General features: G+C 41.9%; 1 protein-coding gene across 1 annotated transcript; it reads left to right on the top strand.

Moving 5' to 3' along the window:
* The first annotated feature begins 4,856 nt into the window (after positions 1-4,856).
* Positions 4,857-20,549, top strand: si:ch211-161f7.2 (retinoic acid-induced protein 2). Its single transcript, XM_064327086.1, has 2 exons — positions 4,857-5,206; positions 16,975-20,549. The coding sequence occupies exon 2, from the start codon at positions 17,112-17,114 to the stop codon at positions 18,837-18,839; it is 1,728 nt and encodes a 575-aa protein (XP_064183156.1). The 5' UTR covers positions 4,857-5,206; positions 16,975-17,111; the 3' UTR covers positions 18,840-20,549.
* Positions 20,550-22,535: the final 1,986 nt, after the last annotated feature.

Here is a 22,535-nt window from a genome sequence, read left to right as displayed (position 1 = left end):
CGCCATTAGAAACCCAATCAGTGTGGAATCTGGTGCAACCCTTAACCAGTAAGTTGACCAGGTTTCAAGATATGTTTTGTATGGTTAAGTAATTGGTATGTGTTCTATGCACTGAAGATCATTTGACCAAGAGCTCTGCACATTCTGCATTTTTACACTTTTTAACATCAAAATAAAAGCATTACCTTGCATCAGCCTATTTGAAGCTTCATTCTGAAATTCTATTTTGAAGGGTGGGGCCCAGGAAATAAGATCATTTCTGGTTTCTGGTTTCTTCCCCCACCCTGCACTAGTACACATACAATTATTTTGTTTTTCATGTTTGTCTTTCTATCTTGCTCAGTTTTGTTTTGTGCAAATATGAACAAATAATTTAATAAAAACAATGCTTCAAAAATATTTTTAATTGTGAGAATGGGATGTACCGGGTGTCCCTGCGACTGAGAGTGTTCAGGGAAATAAGCAAAACAAAAAAAAACATTTCATTAATGTCTCCATAAGCAGCTGGTACATAAATGAGAGAGGCATGGGGTTGTGTAGAACGGGCAGGGTGGGGGATCGTTGGATCAGATTATCTGCCCGGATCCTCTTTATCTAATCAGAGGCTGTGATGCAACAGCAGCAGGAGCGTCTCGTGTAATGGTTCTGGGCTCCCATGCTGTAGAGAACATCCCTCTGGTTGAGGGCGGAGGGGATGAGCCTCAAAAACTGGATTCGCAGCACGCTGCCAGTGGCACAGCACGGACAACACGCACGGCCTCACTGAGCGCGTGCGTGCAAACGAGGGCAGGCTGTGCGGCTCCCTTTGTGCAACGCATCAGCGGCTGCCTGTCTGTGAGCAGAAGCTGGAGGGCAGCGGTATCTGTGGAGGGGGGCGGCCTGCTGCTAGAGACGGCCTCAGAAACACACAGAGGCCACTGAGCCTTGCGTGACGTCTGAATTCATTTTTGATGAGAGGAAGCTGACCTAAATTCAATTTCACCATCCTTTGGCTACACAGACCACAGACCATAGGGGCAAACCAGACATCTCTCTCGCTCTCTCTCTCTCTCTCTCTCTCTCTCTCTCTCACACACACACACACACACACACACATGCATGCACATACACAATGTGATCTAGATCTATTTCTCTTTCTTTTCGTTTTTCTGCAGTGTCAGTGCTGCCACTGTAAGCTTGATGTGTACTGGGGATGCTCAGGATATTATATATAAACCCTTTGCGATTTGCCATATACATATTTTCAAAGACAAAGGGATATCATATATATGAAAATCGGTTTACTCTATGTATCTTGCCATGACTGGATATTCACTTCTGGGGGTGGGGCCACACAGCCTATATAAAACTGTTTTTTGAAGAAATGGAGATAAAGCAAGTTTTGCTGTAAAATGTGGTTAGGTGTTTTTTGTCAGGTGCAGTGTGATTTTTATAACTGTTCAAAATTATTTTGCTTTGGTCGACATTTTTCTACATTTTTTTTTTTTAATCATTATTTATTATTATGTTTGTGTTTGTTCATTGTTCATTTATTTTTTGCACTTCTGCATTGGGAAATGTGGCACACACAAATTGTGGAAATGTTTTTCCAAAGCAAATAAAGAACTTGATTTTTTCACCTGATCTCAAGTCTGGACATTGCTCTTTATATTTGAACAGGTTCTGACCCCTTCACAAAGCACCTTATCTGGTGACACCTCTCCACACAAACACACATTCGTTACTCACACACGCTCTCTCTTTTGCTCTCTTCCTCTTTTTATCTATTGGAAAGCATTCATTGGTCTTCGCAAGGCTGCCTGGGATTAAGAATAATTATCATACTGCAAACATGCAAACAAATGTCACCCCCCACCATTTTAGTTGGGAAAAATTAGAGGTGGAGAATCCTCTTGTGATCCACATCAATTAAAATGCAAAGTCCCCTGCCCCTGTTATGTTCCTCTGTTTCTTCTCGTTAAGGAATGGCTTATAGAGCTTCAATCACCCACGCTTATTAATTTCCATTTAAGCAAACAGGGCATGGAGAATTTCAGAAGACAGGCCATCCCAGGCACCTGGAATTTATTCCTAGATCACTCCGGTCACCTAGCCTGATACTACAGCACGGTTTCAATGGGGAGCGCGTGCAAGGTTATTTACTAGCTGTCACTCGGTAATGATCAAACTCATCAGTAGTTGAACAGGGAAACAGAGGGGCAGGATAGAAGAGACACATGGTTGTTGTGCCAGCATTTAAAGCTGTTTATACGGGTAAAGGCATCGTTTTTCATAGCGACAGTAAATCTGATTCTGCTTGTGAGACAGTGAATTGACGCAGAAGGTCAGCTTTAAAGGTGAAATAAAAGACGTTAAAGGGAGGGTTGTTCTGATGCAACAAACAGCGATTTTGGCTGCATTACTCTAAATGTCATATGAATCCACCCACAAACTGTAACAGCAGAATCCAGAGACAATAAAGCAATTCTGGTTCTCCTTTGGCAGTTATGTAACTGAAAGTGAACATAAAATCAATAAATGACCCGGCGGGAAGATCTTTATCAGCTAAACGGGTGTGCTTTATTTTTCTCAATGTAGTAAGCGTTTCATTTCCTAAATCCTCTTCTCGTTTAACTGAATTTTTAAAAAAAAACGCATAGAGAACATTTTCATCTTCATTAACGATGAAAACCAGCGATGTTTTGGATATTAATCTTGTCACCCCCATCATACATTAAAAATAAATTAAAAAAAAAAAAAAAAACTATTACAGAAGGACAGATTGCCGGGAAGAGATACAAAACAGCGGAGGCGAGCGGAGCAGTGGCGGTGCCACGAGGGGTGCGTGGCTCATTAAAGTTTATTAAGTGTCGTCTCAGCAGAACAATGGGGAGACCGGGGCCTGGGGCTGGGCCTGGGGCTGCCTGGCAGTGATAGGGACTCCCTCCGGGCCCCTCCTCATCCAAGCATGTCACCACCAGGCACCGGCTCTCGCCACTCGGCTGCGCACAATGCGAGACGCGGCAGCCGCGCGCGCGGCCTCCTCGTCCGTCCTGACACTCCCCTACCATCACAGCCGTCGCCATGGCAGCACTGCCACCCATGAAAGTTCCTTTATTCGCGAGCCGGAAAAGAAGCCCTTGACTGATGCCATCAATTGGACCTCACTCGTGGTGGGGGCGGGTGGTGGCGTATTAATCCAAATATAAAAAATGTATTATTTGCATTTTCAAGCCTTTTTTTCCACGAAAAAAATATTAACGTTGTTTCTGATGTTTATCAAGTGTTTATCAAGTGTTTTGTCTGAAGAGTAGCGTGTAGGAACAGGTTTAAAATGCACTGAAAAGATCATAATGAAGACGGTGATAAAGAATACAGAGAAAACAGGATAAGGTAGACTAGAGTAGGCTATAGTGAAAACTGGCTACTTGTGCCTCTAACAGCAGTTTGCTTCTATCCTTCTAAAAGTAGTAGGCAGCAAATAATTTTTAAAAGATTTTTGTTGCAGCGCATGATGAATTAGGTGGTCGCTGGAAATATCAAAACAATTCATATGTTTTTTAAATAATATTATGAGCATTTTTTCAGATAGCAATATTTTTTATTTTATTTTTTAATTTTTTGTTTAAAGCATGTTAGGATAGAGGACTTTGGTCCAACCAGTTTTGTTCAAATTATGTCAATTTTTTCTGAATTGTTTTCATGTTGGACAAGTCTTGCATAAATGACACCAGATAACTGGAAACATGGTTTTGCTGACTCACTTCCAGAAATGCATACAGATTAGGTGTGATACACAATACTTGGTACACCAGCAAATAAAATAAACAAGTCATTTTCAATCAGCTGAGTTCATTGGAGTGATATCTTCTTACATTTGGCAGAGGTCAACAAGACTGTATCTGCCTGTGTTCTGTTATTAGCCAAAGCCCTACCCTTGTTTTAATGGAATGTATAATGAGTTGAAATTTGTTAAATAGAGTTGATTTTCTTCAGTATTAATCATCTAGCCTCATGTACCAGATGCGTATGTGGTCCCAAAAGCATCACACGTTGCTTTGGTATTTATGTAGCTATTCACTTCTCCTGCCAAAAAGCCATCCCTTCTGCTCAACAAAGAGCATTCCCCACAAGGAATGCCAATTGCATTTGGGGGCCTTCTGGAAAAAAATGTGATGCCTGAAATGCCTTTTAAAATAATATATATTGTATTAATATGAGTAAATCTAACAATAATTCGTTAAAGTGATATATTTTTTACATTTATATTCAAGCCATAAAAAATATTTTTTACTTTACTAAAACATGCAATAATAATAATAATAATAATAATAATAATAATGGTGATGTTGATGATAATGTTTATTATTATTATTATTATTATTATTATTATTATTATTATATGTTAATAACGGGTTTTTTATAGGACAATGTTATATCATTCAGCCTGCACATACAGACGCACATACAGTCTGCTACAGGTTTTGTTCTTGTGTTACTATTTGTTTAATAGGAATAGGTAAAACGCGAAATCGTGTCGGACCTGAGGGATCCAATGCTGTTAGCGAGCAATTGCATGGCACGCTGTCCCATCTTGGTACATAAAATATATATTTTTTTAACCAACATGCATTATTGAGGTGGAAATACGAAGTGAATGATGTTTATAAGATGATGTGAATGTTCAAATATATATAGAATACTTAATTACTTTTTTTTAACAGATTCCTAAATACGAGAGAAAAACGCTATATATAGATTTTGGTAAGTAGGATGTGTGACAGGCAGCGTTGACCAGAGGTTTACCTCTGTAGCGCGCACGCACGCACCACGGATCGGGGGGTAGGGTCTACAGGCTCGGGCTGGGACGCTGCGCGCGCAGCCTGCTGTCACAGGACTCCAGCCTTCTGTGGTGATAGCCGAGTTTCGAGCTTTCATCATTGGGACGATGGTGATTTAACAGTGGCAAATATAAACCACGGCTGTTGTTTTATGGCAGTCGGCTGTCCGTTTTTTACCTTTCACGGGGACTAGTCCTTTTGAGAGAAGTATATTTTACGGGTGATTATCGGAGCTGCAAATACTGCAGGAGTACGACTCGACTGAAAAAAGAGAATTATGGTGCTGGGTGGATCGCTAGCACAGGAAAAGACACAAATGATGCGTATTAAAGGCACCCTGTCTTACATGATATTGCATTGTTCTGGCACCGGATTATAATATTACGGTAAGAGATGTTTTCCTCTTAACATATAGCTAACAGGCACGTAAAATGTAGATATTGTTGCGAAAATATCGACAATTGCAATTCTTGTTATGCTGTCAATTGCTACGAGACTCTTTCAAATGAAGCATAAATCGAAATTTTATATTTACCCGATGGGGGACCAAATGCCAGCGCCTTGCACAAGATCATTTATACGTTTCGCTATTGTAGCAGTTTAGTAGTCTTGAAAATAAATAAAGCGATGATGCATTTTATTAAGCAACGCATATTTAAAGGGTAAGGTGGTGATACAGGTGCGTTGACAAGCCTCGTGTGCATTAAGGGAAGGCGCCCTTAAAGAGACAGAGGGTCAATTTCCCCATCAATATTACTGTAATGTGCATTGTACTCGGCTTTACGATTGATGTAGCTAAAGATATGCTTTCTGCGGGTGTGAACACGCTACTTGTCCTTATATAGCTATAGCCTAGAAAAGACAGATATGCTCAAATACAGTGTACAATGCAATGTTAATTTAGATTGAACATTACATTTATTTCTGTTAAAATCTCATAGTTATCGCTGGGATAGAACCAGACGCAGAATTACTGCTGTATGTTTTCACCTTCTGCGTAAGGGGGCGGTGAACTTCTACGTCGTTTCTGTTATATTCTGGGTCAACAATGTTGCCAAACAGCTGCAGTATTGTGAGGTAATAGAAGAGGTCCCTCGAGCTGGTTTGGGATACAATGAGATGCATGTGCTATGTAAAAGGATAGGCTACACTGTGTTTCTGTCTCCGGAGGCGTTAGTTAATAAGGCAATTACTGGCGCATCTAACCGCCGGGTTAGGCGGTGGCATAACTGAATTCGGGAGTATACTGTACATTGAATCGTTCGATATCTTGCAGTCCCAAAAAGGGAAACCTACTGTGTTACATCGGCTATGCCTGTTTGTGTTGTCTAGAAGCTGTGCTTCTGAAGAGGACAAAACGCAGTCGTGGTCTGCCGTCACACATGTTTACAGAAGACAGTATACTTCCCAGACAATTAAAAACGTGTTATGCTATTATTTCATGGTCCATATTTACTCGACATTAGATGGTACGGGGCCACCATTGGCTTCTCTACTCAGTTTTAATTAAGTGAACCTTCTCTTTTTTGCTGTCTTGAAAATTCAATATAATACATCCTTCGTCCTGTACTCCGAACAGCTACTTGCTGCTGACCACATGTTCGTTACCTTGGGGCATTTTTGTATTGTTTCCATTGCCACTCGCCTTCTGACAATCAGAGAATAACTATGGCCTACGATAACTATGTTTGTGCGTGTGTGCATTTTGTCACATAAAGATAAATACTTTTTTTTTTTTTTTTTAGAAAATGCAAGACTTACTATATTTTAATCTTGAGACTGACATAAGAAAGTACACATATCACTCAACATACTATCTGCATCCTTATGGTTATGTTTATCCCCTCAAGAGTACAAATGGCTCTTGATTACCTCTGTGAATGTGTTGGTTATGTCGGTATCATCAAACATGAATCATACAGAATAAGGGATTATGCGTGACCGTATTTCCGTGTGACAGTAGGCCATTTACTGTGCCTTGTTTTGGTCTACAGCAGTGAACTAACAAACCCGAAAGGGAAAAAAATCTGTTCTGTCAGTATGAGATAAATTCTTCTCTTCTCAGTGTAGAAGTCGTTAGGGCCTTCCCCCAACATGGGACAGAACAGTAAACAAACTGGTTTATCATAGCAAATCATCCTTGTGAGTCCTTCAGAGGCTGCAGTCATGTCATAAAAGCAAATCACATGGTATTCTCTCCCTGTTTGAACAGAAATAAGAGAGCATTATCAGTGTTTGACCTAACCCCTTAGGCAAATGTGTAACATTTACACCGAAGAAGCTCACTGCGTAATTCACATTACAGTTGGTGCACTGGGTCATTGTTCATATGATATAATGGTATTCGTTATATGGTCTTGATTGTACTCTACATTACAGGCATTTAGCAGACGCTCTTATCCAGAGCGACTTACACAACTTTTATGTCGTATTTACATTGCATCCATTTATACATATTTACCAGAAGTAGAGGTTTCACTGAAGATGATCAACCTCCCAGTGCTTTACTTACTTTGCTTAGTCATTCATTTACTGTCACGTATGGGTTTATGTGCATATTAAAGCTCTTCGCTGCGTATGGTTTTGGCTCTATGAGCACTCATAACCGAATGGCTTAAAAAGGTCACGGGCGTCAGTAATGTGTGTTGACATGTCAAGTGTGCAAGATTTAACGACATACTAACCGACATCACAGTATAAGCATGATTCATTCTAATGCGCACACACAGACACACAAAGCATACATGTCTTCCTCCCCATCAGCTCTCTCTCTCTCTCTCTCCCTCTCTCACTCTCTCTCCCTCTCCCTCTCGCAAACACACACATGCACACTCACATATTGATTTAAGATGGTTTCATTGGCTTTGGTGGTTTTGTTAACAGTGAAAGCTTTTTAAGTGGCTTCTCTAAGCGAGTTAAAGTAAGTCAAGCGTTGCTTTGACCATCAAACGCCAATCTCACAAGGTTAGCACATACATTAGCCTCTTAACACAAGTGCTTTTGTTGTCATCAAAGTGATGAACTGCTGAAGCTGTTGTGGTGCAGTGTATTCACTTCACAGGAGTTGAAGGGAGTTTGTATTGTGGTTGTGACAAGATTTTGTCTGTTGTGAGTCAATTGCAGTTCCAGTGTCTTAAATTAAGATTTCGTCAGCACAAAAAAAATGCTAATGCTGCAATATTTTAATGAATACCATCTCAGGATAGATTCAGATTTCATTTGATGATTTGTAGTTAATTGATTTTAGGCACTCTTCAGTGGAACACCTTCCAGTCACCACCGCAAATGTTTGTGCTTGGCAACAAAAAAAAGGGAACCCCGAAAACCAATGACACTTGCTTGATGTGCCATTTAGCTCTATATATGCAGTGAAGCATTTTACAGTGCACATCTCAATCTTTCCTTTCTATTTCTTTGTATTATTATTTTCTCATCGGTTTGAAATGGGGATTAAGGATTGCTGCATGGGACACTTCCCTTCAGGGAGATGAAGGGAAAAGTAAAATGCAAAAATAATTGCCAGACCTGCAGACCAAGTAAATGTTTAAATACTTTACAGACTATTAAGAAATTTGTTTTATTCAGTATTCAGAACAGAATGTTTCTTTTACACAAGGGGTTCGTAGCCCTGGAGAGCCATGAGGTCTGCTGGTCTTTTGGTTTTACCTTATTATTAGCAACCAGTTCAGATGCAAGTATGCATGTGAGGTCAGTGTAATGCACTGCTACAATCGATCAGTGAGGTACTGAGTAACAACAGAAAGCAGCAAACCCTATGGCTCTCCAGAAACAACGTTTCAGACCTCTGTTTTATACAGTTCTACATTTTGGTTAGTAACATAACTTGTACTTAATTTGCAGAATCTGATTGCTTTCCAATTTTAATGCTTTACATATATAATTATTTGATTTGATCCCGTTCTGGTCTCTACTGCATAGGGTTAGCATTTCTGTGTTGGTGCCAATGGTAAATGCCTGTGCCAGGTTTACCCCTGCCCTGGTTGATTTGCCCCCCTGCGCTCATCACCAGCCTAAAGAACAGTGCCCTCATGGACCTTCACGTTCAGAGGTGTCCACAACGTTATGTTTGCGTTGGTCAGCTCTCCAGTAAAAAACTGCAATTTTTGAACATCAGTACCTCCATGGCCTCAGTACCAATCTCAACAAATTGTTCAAATTGATTTGTCCATAGTAGGTGCCCTGTACAGTATATTGGAAATTGTGGATATTAAAGCTGGAGGTAATGGACATACAGATTTTGAAATTTTATTAAGCATATTTCATTTCTAACATGCCCATGTGTCTGATTTCACCAGTGTCTGGTGATGTCTATTGTTACAGACTTCAGGCAGGATTTTGCAACCAAGTACTAAATTTGACTATATTTCAGATAATGTTAATTTGTCCCATTACCCCTATGTATGGAAAGGGCTGTTATTCCTACACAGATCATCTGATGTGGATGTAAATATCATCCAAAAAAAAAGCAGTCCGCACTTCAACCTCATATACACTTACAATCCAACATGATAGAGCACAGAGCCAAAACAACAAAAATTGTGTCACTTCACAGTGGAAACATTTATATGGTAGTCACTACTCTGAAGAGTATGAATTAGGCTCTTAGAGTGAAGGTTTGAATGGTGGTGAGTATATGTGGTTTGAAGTACAGTAGACATATACAGGGCTGTAGCCGTTTTCAAAGCTCTGTGCTGATACACCTTGATGGAGAGCAGGCTGATGTCAGCATTAGGGCTGATCAATTTAATTTTCTGTCTTTTGAGGCTTTTGGAAAATGCAAACATTTCACTTAAAATGGAGTTTTTTGTAATTAATAGCCATATTTCTCCCGCCATAAGGGTGGCAGTAAATAATCCTAATGAATGGTGATGGGCCGGGTTGTAATGATAACGGATGTAAGCGGGCTGTTATGGATAGAGGGTTCTCGTGTTTCTGCTGCATGCAGGCTCATATTACCTCATATTTAATTAAAGCGCTGTTGATCTGGCAGTTATTTATATCTGTAGCCTCCTCCCTTGTGCTCCACACAGTGGGGGGGAGGGGGGGGGGTGGTGGATTGGTGTGCTGAGGGCCAGGGGGTGAGGGGCGGGGAGCGACAGGGGATCAGACAGAATCCGCAAAAGTTAATGGGGTCAGGGTCATTTCATAAATTGCAGCACAATTAAACAGATGTCTTTTTTGACACTGTTATTTAGAGTGTTAAGGCTTTGGATTACACAATTCTGTCCCCCCCCCCACCTCTTCCCAAACCCACCCTGTGTTGCTTGCCTTGGCTGTGGATTGTAGTTTACTCCCCAGTTGTAAGGGGTAGAGGTAGCCACCCAAGCGTTCCAGACCACTAGAGTAATGAGGGAAATAACCCCCAGCCTGCTCCCATCGCTAGGCCTGGATGGATGTGGGGTTCCAGATTCCCATCGAGAACTGAGGCCAGCTCCCTACTAACAAACATTTCGCTCTGATAAGATGAGTGTACCTCAGAGACGGATTAAACACAAGGGGGCGGGGCAGGGCTCAGGCAGGGGGCAGATCTGATTGGTTCAGCTGGGGGAAAAGGTAGTGGTCAGGGAAGAAGAGGCCTTAATAGAGGATCACGGAATAGGGGATACAGACTTAAGCGGGAAACCTGAAGGTGATTGTTGGGAGGTGTCGGTAGGGAGTGCTCATGCGATCTGATCCTGAATGACGCTAATGGCAGGGTCAGGGTCCAGAGAGAGAGCAGGGGTCTCGAAGCGTCTGAACAGAGACCAGGGAGTTGAAGCGTGACTGCACTTGGGCTGGGAACTTCTCTTTTTCACACATTTGCCCTGCTTCCAGAGACTTCCAGAGGCATGTGATCCACCCCCTCCCAAAAGTGAAAGCAGCTGAATGTGAAGCAGAATTCACTGAACCGGAGAGGACAATCGTAAACTTGTGAAGGTGAAGCCAGCTAAGGGGACAGAGTTCAGTCCTTAGTTTTCAGTGTTTTATGTTTAATATCCAATTTTTAAAAAATGTCCTCCAAGTCTGCAAACAGCCCATTGTTTTTGTAGACAGTCCTGTTGGTGTGACCTCCCATAATTTTGGGAGAGGGGGCAGACTAGACTTGTGCATGCCTGCAAGCCATTGTTGGCTGGACCGCAACAGCATGGCCAGCCCTACAAACGCGAATGTCTGTGACTGACTGAGTGAGTGACTGAGTGAGTGATGAAGTTACACCATTGGTCGGCCGGATGACGTGTGTTAGGTCCAGCCATATAGGTTTTAACCTGGTCTTGTTTCTTGTGACCCGGCAGCCCACTTCCTGTGCAGCTGGAGTGGGTACAGTGCACCCGCCCGATCCACCCCTCATCCGCTCTTGATCAAGGATTCACTCTCGCATAATGAAACAGAAGGAACACTTAATTGTATTACATCGCATTAATTTCATAGATGCTTTTATGCAGAGCTACTGACAATGATAGAGCACAGTGCGTCCACCTGAGTTACATATGCAGTAGTGTCAGAGTCATCCATCTAGCCTCATCGACAATACGCTAAAATAAACTATGTGCAATAATGACAAATGCCATAATGTATTTCACCTCAGCCTGACCTCAGCTGGTGCTTTGAGAAGATGCTTCAGCGGTTGGAGTTAGGTGCAGCAGGGCTATCGTCATATCTGATTTTATTTGCACTCAGTGAGTTTCACAAATGAATCGGGCTCAGCCTGCTCCGGATCAGGGCATGCCAGCAACAGCTGTGGCCAGGAATCCCACCGGGTGACGTGTACTATGCCATACCGTCACCCCGAGAGAGAGGGTTTCCACTGGCATGGCAACCCCCGTCTCCTCTCTCCTCCGGCCAGTCTGACTCCTGCCATCTGCTTTCCCCAGCTGCAACAGCTGCGTAGTTCTCTGACACAGAGAAAGCGGTCAGGTGACAGGTTCTAGAGGATGAACGGGCTTGTGTGTAAATAACAGGAAGTCATTTTTTGGCCCGCTGTTGTCATGCTGTTGTTTTGGCCCGCTGTTGCTGTTGTCCTTAGGTTACTATTTTTTGTCATCCTGAATCTGAATTGATGGAAGATATGGTGGAGATGGAATAGGGTGTGATTGGACATTCCAATTTGGGGAGAACAACGGGAGGGAAAAGTGCGAAGAATCAGGGTGTAGCTGACCATGTCGCTGTGGTGTGAAGTTTTATTCCTTTTTTAATTGACTTGTAGAGTGTCGACAAATGCTGGTCTGATGTCGTAGTCGCCTATGTCACTGCACAAGGTGATGTATGGTTTCTCATGCCATTTTCGAAGACAGCACATTAATCACAGTATCTGCGTTATAGCTGGTTTGTATATGTGTGTGTAACACATGCATGAATGTGCGCACGCGTGTGTCTGCATGCGCTTCTGTCTTTAAGCGTGTATGTATCCCTGTGTGTGTGTGTGTGTGTGTGTGTGTGTGTGTGGGTCTGTGCATGCACACGTGTGTCTACACTCATGATCTCATTGCACATTTATTCCTGGGGTGCAGGCACCTTCCACTCACAGACGCTATAAATACAGGCTGCTGGATTGACTGCTGGTAGGAAGCCAGGGAAAAGTACAAAGGCTGCACTCTATAAATACACATGCTTTTTTACTGGATTCTCATACGATGTGTGTAAACTGGCCCTACTATGGGCCTGCAGCTCAGGTCCAGTGGAGAAGATCAGCCATGAGTTCTTTCCTCCCAAAAAAAAAAAAAAAAATCCACATCTAATGGTTCACAGCCGTGCAGCGTGGGCTCAGTCGTGCTGCAGAGCAGTGTAGCTGCGTAGGACTGGTGCAGCACAAGCAGGCAGTGGGCCTGCTTATTTGTGCAACTGCTTAGCCACATGGATGCCATTATGTTCAAAAAAAGAAGTGGTGTAATAAAGTCCTCAATGGCTTGGGCAGGAGGCATTCCATTCGGCTGTTGAAATGCCATACGTGACTCCTGAAGCCTCTGATTATGCGGACGGCTCCTCCTCCTGACACGTAGCATTTCTTGTGTGTGCATTAATTAATGCCCACGTTCATTCATTCATTCCTGACATATTGCCCACACATGCGCTGCAGCCTGTTTACAAATGATTCTGTTACCTGTCACCCCCACTATTGATCTCAAGTTTCCAAAAGCCGAATGTGACAAATTGCTGAACGGGGAGGGGGCTTCAAGATTAATTGTTAAGAGGGGAGGGGGATTAATTTCTGTTTAACAACAGCTTAGTGACTGAAATGTGTGAGGTTTCTGGACCTAAGATGTGCGAGTGTGAGACTGGTCCACAATGCGTGACTCTCACGCCTGATGTGTGAGATTTAAGCTTTGTATCTCACATCAATACGTTCTGGCAGCAGAGGGAAGGGCAGCTACTGGGACAGCATATGGTGACACGGAGAGAGAGAGAGAGAGAGAGAGAGGGAGAGAGGGAGGGAGGGAGAGAGAGCTGAGGGGCAGGAGGCCATACAACCACACAGCTACTCCCAAATGAGGTACTCCCAGGTACAAAATGGCTGCCGACATAACCAGTGAAAACCATGGAGTTATATTGGTCCTGTGTTGTCATGACAACAGTGGCCAGACTCTACAAAAAAGAATAAAGAAATGGGGCCCTGTATTTTGTCTTCTACTTTAGTAGTAATATTTCATGGTCTGGTAACTTAATAACATACTGTTTACATTCAGGTGAACCTGGACTTTGTCTCTGAATGTTTACTGCAGGCTTTCATTAATAATTGTTATGGCAAGTAAAAAGATACTTCAAAAGTGGGGGGGGGGGGGTTGAATGTTCTCAGCAAGCCGTCTTCTGTCTTCTCCCATTGTAGAGGCACTGTGAGATAGCTCTCTTAGCCCACACTGAGATCTCCTCTTCCACCTCATATGGAGTTGATCAGTTTATAGGTGGTCCATCCACAGGCAAACGTTTCTTCTGATCCTGACAGTCCAGTGATTCACTGCTCCGTCTGTAGTTCTCATATCATCTGTTCAGTCTGTATTTATGATCATTCTTGGTGGTGGGTTTAAAGGCAGTTGGATCCTGAAACCAACCACATATTCTTCACCCAGACCTATTTCAGACTATAGGACTGATACGAGTTAGTAACCATTTGATGTCAGATACTACATTGGATCATTTTCATTTTACCTGTTTTTTGAGTTTTTCTACCATTAAACTGAAAAGTATTGTGGGTACCAAACCTAGGGGACACAGAACTGCCTTGCTATGATAAAACTGAATAGGCTACACTATGATTTCTGAATCACTGGACCTATAAAATAGGAAAATCAGTTGGTAACAGCAGTTCATGTTTACATACAGTAGCATTAAGCCCCTACATTTCTAAGCCTGTTGTCAACATAATTCGCTATGTAGTAATCTTTCAGATATACTGTAAATGCACTTTGTTTTTTTATGTTGTTGCAATGCATTTTGAGGGATTGCTGTTTTTTGACTGTCAAGTTTCTGCTGGAGTATAGCTTGTTTCTGTTTAGAATAATTTCTCTCCAGAGTATTTGACTTGCTGCATTGCTTTCCAGTTCAGGCTTAGAATTTAGGCTTTTTTTTGATGGGTTCTTGGCAGGCCATTTCATAGATCTTGGACTAATAAAAGTTAGACATGTGGTACCAGTGATATTACAAGCATGTGCTTGGTTTTTAAACTGATACTTAAATTTGTGTTTAATTATTTATTACATCATTTGCAGGTCATGCCGTTCTTGGCAAAAAAGCTCACAACACCAGTGATGAAACCAAGCGCATGTTTGTTAAATAATTCCTTTGTGAAATGGGTCTTTTAGTTTCAACTGCACATGTCTGAAAGATGTCTGTCTCAGGCTCCAACCACAGTGGGTTCAAATATTGCGGTAAGAAAATATTCCTAACCTTGGGTCTGTCAGTGAGATTGTGGGGGAAATCTCAGTTCAGATTAGATAAATAAGCAAATGATAATTGTGGTACATCTTAAACAGCACTGAGGTCACTTAGAGTTTGACTATTCTTTTTTCCAAACTCCATGGCCACAGCCAAGGTTTAAAGACGCATTCAGACTGAAATGCAGTCACGTTATTAAAGCGTGAAAGAATGGATCCTTACCAACAAGTCAATCAAACGGGAAGCATGACTCATCCTCGGTCTTCTCAAAGACACCCGCATGAAAAAGCCTTCTCAGAGCAGTCACGTGTCATATCACCCTCACATCACCTCGCTGTCGCATACATTAACACATTACGTTGGGAGGCCTCCATACAAATGTGAACTGAAAACATAAAACCCCCACAAATCTCATTGGTGGTAATCAAAGGGGTGGGCTACAGTCTGGGTGATTGATCTCATTTTTATAATTTTCTTATTGTTCCACGTAAGCAGGGCCCTCAAATGGAAAGTGTTATCATGGGGACTGGCACACAGTTTGAGGTCACAGCAGAGTGGACAGGGGTAAACTTCACAGGACCCTTATCAGTGTTTCTCTCCTTGTGTTTCTGTGTCAAGGTGACATGTGCTTACAGATAGTGCAAGCAGCTGTCACATATTGGGTCAGAGATTTTTATTCTTCTAAAGGAAAATAGGAATCCCACCTGGAAGGAAATGACAGAAAATGCATTGCCTGTGTTTAGATGGGTAAATCTGATTAGCTTCTGCAGTTGCATGAGGCTAATGGCTCCACTATAATTAGTTTTCTTGGCTGACAATGTTGTATTATTATTATTATTATTATTATTATTATTATTATTATTATTATTATTTTATCTATAGATGTTTTTCATTTCAAAGTGCTTTGCAGTTGAGGTGGTAAACATCTCAACCACCAATGTGTAGCACCCTCTTAGGTAACACTTGTCAAAGTAATTATGGAAATGTTGGTTTCTTCACAAAATAGACTGCCAAACAACATCTCAGAAGTGATCCTTCCTATGCACTTTAATATGTCATGTAACAGCATTGCCCATTTCAGTAAATAAGGATAGTACAGTGACAAGGATGAGAAGATTTGCATGAAAGTGACATCACTACTGTATGTGCTGGCTGCTGGAACTTACCCAATTCTGTTGAAAAAAAGCCTAGTTTTGCAGTGACACTAGTGGTTCTGAATGGTTCTGAATCCAAAGGAACTCAGCAGAAATGTTTTTCCTTTAGTCAAAACATAATTTGGCGGAGAAGGAAGAAACATTTCTTGGCTCAAATCTTTCAGCTTTGTTTACTGACCTTCATAATAAAATTGAGGCTATTATGTTTAGTGTGGCGTCAGTGTGTTTGGTCTTCCACTGTTTTCATATGAGAGTATCATTAGTCAGTCTCTGCCAAAGAAAGAATTTGTTTATTTGCTGCCAGAAACATAATGGGATAAAGCCTGCAAGCTCACAGTTTTACTAGAGTTATTTTAGTCACAGCTTTCAGTTGGGGTGCAGGTACTGTTGAGCACTGTGTTTGTTTCTGTGATCACGCTCACAAGCACAATCACGACGCATTACTGCACTATAAAAGAGACATGAGTGAATATTTCATGGGCCCCATGGGGGATCTGCAGGAAGATTTATTGAGCATCATAAATGAGTGTAGTCCAGGCCTGTGAATTTGTCCTTGAAGAAGTGTCTTTCATTGAACCAGAGTGGGAGTGATCATATAATAAAAATGCAACTTTCTATCTTTCTATCTTCACCGCAATGATCATAAGATATGCTTTTATATAATTTTGTACGCGTCTTTGTATGGTAAGTGTCTTGTGCAGGAGTGGTGACTCCAGACTTAGCTAAATTGCTTTTATGTGAAATTGATTTTACCCTCTTTTCCCATTTTTATTATTTTCCTCAATTTATTTGGATTTTGAATGTATTATTATTTATAATATTAAATAAGGATATATGTATTATATCCTTTTATTTATTTTTTATTTCACAGTGAAGCCCTTTCCAGGGATTGTTTCCTTGCATTAAAGGTGCTCAATAAATTCATTGTGTTCATTGTGCCTTGATCAAGGGTAAACCAGCAGTTCCCCATCTGGAACTGGAACCTACAACCTCTGAGTTACAAACTCAGTTCTGTACACTGCTGGCCATAACTACACCACTGAATCCTTCACTTTTACTGTTGACTATAATTTGAGTATAGGTTAGTTACTAATTATTACCCCAATCCCTTCCTTTTTTCTTCATTTTCATAGGACCTGTAGCTGCAGTCATTACTCAAGAGATCCAAAACCTGGGAGCCATGAGATCCTCAGCTTTGGTCAGCAGCTGAAGCGGATTTCTTTTGAGAGAGAGGAATTTTTTGTTTGTAAGAAAAGGGAAAAAAATCACCATGGATGGCCTGCAGAAGGACAGCCAGCCTGGCATGCCGTTGGACATGGTGAGTGGCCATAGCGCGGGCAGCGGTGGCGGGGAGGCCGACGGCGGGAGCGGTAAGCTGGAGAACGGCATGACCCAGCTGATCACGGCCGAGGCCTGGAACATCAACTCCAGCGGGCTGATGAAGAAGGCCCTCTCCCCTATGGTGGCCGTCCCGGCCCCCTCGGTGGTCAGCCCCAGTGCCGAGTCCCCTGGAGGGGTGGCCCTGAAGGTGGCCGCCACTGTCCTGCAGCCCATCTGTCTCGGGGACAGCCCGGTGGTGCTCCCCATCCACCTCCAAATGGCCGGGAGCACCGCCCCCCAGGTCAACCAGGCGGCCAGTTCTCCCTACCTCATGACCAGCCAGGGTCCTGTCTCCCTGCCTCTGGTCTTGGAGCAGCAGGTGTTCCAGCACCTCAACTCCCCCGTTCTCCCGCCTGGTGCCCAGTGTCCCACCATATCCCTCCAGAACAATGTCCTGTGCCACAACTCCTCTCTCTCATTCAGCCAGCCCTCACCTTTGGATCAAAAGCCCATGGGGCAGGCGCAGGAGCCTGGGGTCCTGCCCCTCTTCCAAAACCCAGGGCTGGCTGCCATTTTGCAGGACATGTTCCCATCCCAGAACAACTTGGGCTCCTCCCCTTGTCACCCCACTGCCCCTCCCCCGGCTGACCCTTTCTCTTCCTCCACGTTCTTCCCGCAGCCCCCTCTCCCCCATCCATATAGTTCCCTGCTGTCTCCCCTGGTTCCTCCTGCCACCCTGTTGGTCCCATACCCCGTCATTGTGCCCCTGCCCGTTCCTCTACCCATCCCCATCCCAGTCCCCATCCCCATCCCACCTAACGCAGAATCCAAGTGTTTTTCCGACCCTCCCAGGCCAGTTTGCACTTTGAGCAAAAGCACCCAGACTAACAGCAAGGAGATCCCCAGTCCCTTGCAGAACTACAGCAGGGAAATGGCTCTACTGGTGCCCCAATTGGACTCGGCGTCCTGCATTCCTATCACCAGTGGAGAAGTTCTGGACCTATCTATGAAGTCCCCACCATTTCAGACCAAGCAGGAAGTCCCAGTTCAGCAAGACAGTGTCCTTGACTTGTCAGTGGCCAGTGTGAGGAAACCGTGCATCCAGTCATATGCAAGCAGAGATGTGGGGGTTGAGCTGGACCACGCCTGTCGCTCGGGTGAAGAGACAGCACATGCTGCCTTATCTCTGGAGGTCCTGCGTCCCATCGAGCATGCCCAGAAGCTGGACTCCAAGATTCTGAATGGCCTGGCATCCCTGGAGTTCAGCCGGCAGCACAAGTGGGTAATGGACGGGGGTGGAGGAGGGGGTGGAGGTGGAAGGTCTGGCTGTGAGCCCAAGTGTGGTGGGGGCAGCAACTTTGAGATCGTCAGCACCTCCCAGACAGCCAAGGTCATCGTCTCGGTCAAGGATGCTGTCCCAGCCATCTTCTGCGGGAAGATCAAGGGGCTGTCCGGTGTCTCTACCAAAAACTTCTCCATCAAACAGGATGCCAACCAGCAGGCTGTGTTGCAGCAGTGCTTTGAACGGAAGGCCCAGGCCGACCCTCGCGACCCCAATGACCCCCTCAAAAAGACACCCAAAAACAGAGCCATAAAGTTAAAAAAGGTCAACTCCCAAGAGATACACATCCTCCCCATCAAGAAACAACGACTTGCTGCGTTTTTCCCCAGAAAGTAAAACTCTGTGTATATGCTCAAATTCAAATGACGGTCGGGCTTGTCCTAACGATGGTCTCCTGTAGAAATGGACAAGGCCACATTATGTGCTGTTTTCCGCAAACAGTTAAGGGCAAGTGATACAGCCTTGGTTGCCTTTGCAAGTACTTCATCAGTCAAGTCCACAGAAAGCAGCTTTGTTTCACAGAGTAACAACAATTTGGTAGGGGGAAAGGACATATAGTACCATAGCCAAAATGCCCATGGGGTGATCTACTTCAGAGGTTTTGGAATGCTTCTTTAGCCACATCATGAATATGCATTTGTTTTGACCCAGTAAGTAATGTGCTCTTATAGACTTTTCCCTCATTTACCATCAAGTTTTGTGTCACTGATGGTTTGCATTTCTAGCCTTAAAATGTATATCTTATACATTTAAAATCCCATTCCACCTCATTATATATATATATATACTATATATTAACTGTTTTGGGGGAAATAATCACAGTTAAGTCATGAGTCAGAAATCATCAGGGGGTCACTTTGAACATCAGCATTAGATCTAAACATTCTGTGTTGATTATGAAATTTGATATAGGGTACTAACTTTCACTTCCTAATCTGATATCAGTTTACTGGCAATCGGCATTTCAGTGATTTACTCAACCAGTGCATATTTCTGATGCAGAACTTGGATTGATGACAGCTTGGCACAAACAAAGCTGTGTTTTCTTTACTTATAATGAATGCTTGGCACGCCAGCCATGATATCATCAAAGCACAATATTAATCAGCTTGTAATGGGAGAAAATAGATGAACACCCCACATCTCTCCCACATTAAATTTTAAATCAAATGACCACCAAGGGCTATTTTAAGGAAAAGGGTCAGATTTGAAAAGGTCTGATGAGCAACTTGATTCAGCCTTGACAGAATGTCAGTCTGTTTTTATTTTTTTGCATTATTCACTGGAGACAAAATGTAATGCATATCACTATGCTTTTTTTTCAAGAACCACCTTTCATTAAACTCAGAGCATATACGTGATGCTTAGACATGTACATAAGTCATCATTAAATAGATTCATTTCCACTTTTGGGAAGTGCTGCCCCATTCACAGCGAGTTTTATTTGAAAAAAGAATTACTTTCAGTGTCTAGACTTGACTCTGCATGTTGTCTTTCACAAAGCCCAGAAATAATCCAAAATGTACCTTCTGTTTGTGTGTATGTGAGCTCGAAATGGCAAGTTCTGTTAACTTCTATGTTATTGTTTTAAGTATTTTTACCTGTTCATGTTTGTGGTCAGAATTGTAATGTATATGTAAGTGCTATTGGGTTGAAGTAGATGCTCTTAATCTTAGCAATTTAGTCAGATATCTTAATTGATTTGTTTTTCTCCACCTTTTGAGATGATCTTTTACCAATTTTGTTATTTGTTTTTTATGGTGAAATCATATTGCTCTGTAAAGATGTGAAGACATGCTACTGCATATAGGCTATATGAATACGTTTGGTAGGAACTGAGTTTTGCAAATAGCAGGGGCAAAATGTGAACTCTATGAAACTAGTGTTGGGGTTGATGAGAAGAATATGATGTGTTCTACTTTAGAATAGTAATTTAATTTCACAGATTGATTGGTTACTTTTTATTGCTGTAATTTATTTTGTTGTACAGTGCAATTGCACAAGCTTTTTCGAATGAAAATAAAATCAATTTACTGTTGAGTGCAATACCAGCTGCTACTTCTCCAAATATTTTATAATGTACTGACATTGGTCAGACAGTTTAGAAGGAACATTCAGATTGTAGACTAGATATGGAAATGTTGACCAGTTGTTTTTTTTAATTTTTTATAAAAATTCACAGACACAAATGTGCATGTTCACACATAACATGAACACTCTTAAACATATGCAGACATGCATTTGCATCCATGCACACACACACACCTTTGGTATGAAGGATCCCTTCCCTTGTATGTGTGGACTTTTCCCTCAGTGCTGTTGCGTTAGATAAAAGTCGTATGTTGGCTTTAAGCCCTGTAGGCTTGTAAAGTGTGTGTGGGGGCAGGGGGGTTGAGAGGCTGTGTGGAGGGGGTTTGGTTGGGGACACATTTTCCTCTTTGCACTGTCAGTTGAGATTGCTGTTAAAACAGCTGGGTCTCTTTGAAAACAAAGAGGTATTCAAGTGTCATGTGACACTAATTCAATCTGACCAGTTTAATATGTTGGAAACTATGTGCAACTTTGAAAATATATCATTTTTTAGGTCAGAAAAACAGTGCAGGACCTCAAGGGTCATGTCACAATTAGTTGTTCTAGAGTGCAGTAACAAAACAGAGCAGCAGCATTCATACGTACAGGCCATTGGCTTATAGAAAAAAAGCAGTACACCCTTGTCCCTATGGACAATCATATAGATATATTTTTACAAGTGGTTGTATGTTTTCAGCATGATCAAATTAAAGAAGGGCCCCATTCTAATGTATTTACTTGGTACTAGACCTAGTTTTGGATTGAAATGGACCTTGAAGAGGATCCAGCTATCAATGTATTTATGTGTTTGTGATGTTTCAACAACTATCCTATAAATTATCCTTATCTTACAATAAAATACTGTCTTGAATGTCTTCTACACAGTGAATTATTATACATTAACATTAGTGGCATATCTTAAAAGTATTAAACTGCATTGACAGTTCTTTCTCACTTTTGCTTTTACTAAGAAAGACTGTACAATCGTGTAAGTACATGCCAGACTGTTAAAGACTGCAATGATTGTAAGTCATAGTCGCAATTTTCAGTGGAGAGCAATTTATGTTTAACCCATTAAATTTCAAGCTAGAATCATTGCTACTTATTGTCATGTGAAAAAATATTTTGTATACATTGGTATTTAAATTCCTGGATGAAGATTTTATACTGTGAGCCATATAATGGTCCACATTTTTTAAACAATGCAGCTGGGTGAATTACATGAATGAAAATAAAAAAAGGTTCTCCTATTTTGCTTAAGCCTGATTATTTACTGTATCAACTCAAAGTACATAACCAGAGCTTGGAGATTATGGTTGTGTGGCATAATTTATTATAAGAATAAATGGCAATAACTAGCATGTTTGTCTCAAGAGACACTCATATGAAGGCAACTGTCAGTAACAACATCTTGTAACATTATGAATTTATGTTGTTAATTTATTCAAATTTGGTCTAGTGTTGTATTGTATAGTAAAGTAGATTGGAAAACTCATATGAAAGAGCAGAACTGCAGTTTATATTTACATGGTGCTCGTAAATGGAAGGTTGTACTCGAGCCAGGTATATAAGCTGGATTTCTTCCGGGTATATTTGCCTGGACAAATGAAAAATGTGTAAACGAAGCACTTTAAATTGCAGAAAATAACCGTCTGCCAAGCAAACAAGTAAATAAAGACATTATGCAGCTGCAAGTAGTAACTGAACAGAGGCCGCAAGCACAATGCAATTAGTATTGATGGTTTGACTAGTGATGTGAAATATGGGAGCAGGTGCTAATCCAAGCCATTTGTCTTACAATTGGAACAGAAATTATGGAAATTGTCTAACTTATCTGCAATGATCTGTAATTTAAAAAAGAATCCTTATCTGTAATTGGCTTGGTCCTTAGCCACCATATGGTTTTTACGTCAAGCAAGAAAATCTTATGAGTAAGCTGGATAAAGGACACACCAGACTGTA

Source organism: Anguilla rostrata, chromosome 3 (genome assembly GCF_018555375.3).
Source record: "Anguilla rostrata isolate EN2019 chromosome 3, ASM1855537v3, whole genome shotgun sequence".
In the NCBI taxonomy this organism is placed as follows: Eukaryota; Metazoa; Chordata; class Actinopteri; order Anguilliformes; family Anguillidae; genus Anguilla; species Anguilla rostrata.
Note: the sequence above shows the minus strand (reverse complement) of the source record. Positions and strands in the feature narration are given on the sequence as shown.

Coding starts and splice junctions, on each gene's coding strand:
- si:ch211-161f7.2 (XM_064327086.1), top strand. CDS start 17,112: ATGGATGGCCTGCAGAAGGACAGCCAGCCTGGCATGCCGTTGGACATG.